Source organism: Arachis ipaensis, chromosome B04, assembly GCF_000816755.2.
Source record: "Arachis ipaensis cultivar K30076 chromosome B04, Araip1.1, whole genome shotgun sequence".
NCBI lineage: Eukaryota > Viridiplantae > Streptophyta > Magnoliopsida > Fabales > Fabaceae > Arachis > Arachis ipaensis.
The window spans coordinates 104,395,036-104,396,875 of record NC_029788.2 but is presented as its reverse complement, the minus strand read 5'-3'; the positions used below and the strand labels follow the sequence as shown (position 1 = coordinate 104,396,875).

General features: G+C 29.3%; 1 protein-coding gene across 1 annotated transcript in view; it reads left to right on the top strand.

The window, feature by feature from the left end:
- LOC107639685 (uncharacterized protein At5g01610) overlaps positions 1,617–1,840 on the top strand; it is a 3,788-nt gene continuing 3,564 nt past the window's right edge. Inside the window, exon 1 of the mRNA XM_016343243.2 lies at positions 1,617–1,829. Within this exon, the coding sequence (XP_016198729.1) occupies positions 1,743–1,829 (87 nt within the window). The 5' untranslated portion in view covers positions 1,617–1,742. The remainder of the gene's footprint in view (positions 1,830–1,840) is intronic.

The following is a 1,840-nucleotide window of genomic DNA, read 5'->3' as shown; positions in this document are numbered from 1 at the left end:
TATGTATGATAATTTGTAGTTTCTTAAAATTAAAATTTTGAAGTTTATATTTATTTATACTGAGTTCACATGTACATTTTTTCAAACACTAAATAACAGATCAAAATTAAATGCATATATATAGTCTATCTATTCTTAATATATAAAAGTAGGTACATAGGTTTATCCACATTACTTCTAAGTTATTTTTCTTTTTCTACTAATGCCATGTCAGCACCAACGCTTACTTGACAAAATTTTAGAATCCACCACTCAAATCTTGCCAAATCAACTTTTATTTTCACATAAAAAAAAACACAAAAAACAACTAAAAACACAATAAAAACCAACAAATTAACTTTTTCCAAATCAATCCTAATTTCTAAAACAATAAAAACACAAATTAACATTTACCCCAACAAAAAGCTCTCAAAACCAAAGAGCTTATTACCTTTCTCAAACCCTCACCCTCTTAACACCTCTCCATACCAAGATCCTATTTCCTCCGTCCTCTTCCAGTCCCATCCTATTTCCTCCGTCCTCTTCCGGTCCCATGAGCCATTGTTTTTTCCTTAAAACAAATTGTACATCGCGATGTCCATTTCTGGCAGAGCAGCATTGCATAAATTGCAGAAATCAGGACAAACTCCATTCCTCCTCTTGCGGTTTCCCTGCCAGAGCTCGATTTTGAGTCTCAGACCAACGTCACCATTCGACGCCGCCAACATAGGAAATTTGTCTCAAGTATTTTCCTAAAGATTTTTAACTTTGCCGTTTACTCTTCTCATTATTCAATATCATTTTCAATAGTCCTATTTATTTGTTATAAATAATAACATTTTAATTGTGAACTCATTGCAAGTAGCACAAGTTTATGTATTCCTCTTTTGTAAACGGTTATGTCCAACACTCACAACCAAAATTAATGTGCATTTAAAATTATTGCTCCCTATATACTATCGATGTCTTATTCTCTTTGTTGTAGAAGGATTTGCCTGGTAATGACCGGAAGAGTTAATAACCAAAATTGTTAGATGAAAATCAACCAATCACTATTTAGTAAAATGTTTTAAAAAAATTAAAACAAAAAACTCTTATCTATTATTATTCAATTGAAACATCAAGTACTAATTAAATGCAATAAACATACATTAAAAGTGTCATAATAATAATAATTATAAAAAATTTCAGTTACAAATATTCAAATTCTACAACTTATACATATTAAGACTCTTACTACTCTTCATTTCTTAATCTCTTATACTAATTGTCAAAAATTCCTTAAATTTAATATAAAATTTTTATATGTTTTTCATTTTCATTCATTTATTTTTTCACTATTTACAAACAAAAAAACCGCAAGAAAAGACAAAGTGTAGCCATTAATGCAAATCAAAAAATGAAAAAAAAAAAAGAAAATGCAGTTTTGTATAACTCTAATATAAATAACTTATGTCTTTTTTAAAAATAAATAAATTCAAAATCTATTTATAATATGTTCTCTAAAATATTTTTAATATAACATTTATTAAAATATACTATATAGTATAAATAATCTACCTCTCCGCGCATTGTGCGGGCCTCACTCTAGTTTATATAATTGTCCAAATAATTGAAAAAAAAAAAGGTTTATACAAGGAAAAAAGGTAATTATCTAAGGCTTGCACTTCAAAGTACCAAGAGATTAAAAGAGTGCAGACTTAAGAATTAAGACTGCGGTGGTGGATCTTGCAGTAGAGTAGAAGGAGGATTGAAGGAGAGAAATGGATCAGATTCTGAACAAAGTTGGGTCCTACTGGTTCAACCGCAAGGCTACCAAGCAACTTGACTCTGTTGGTGATGATATCAATGTACCTAATTC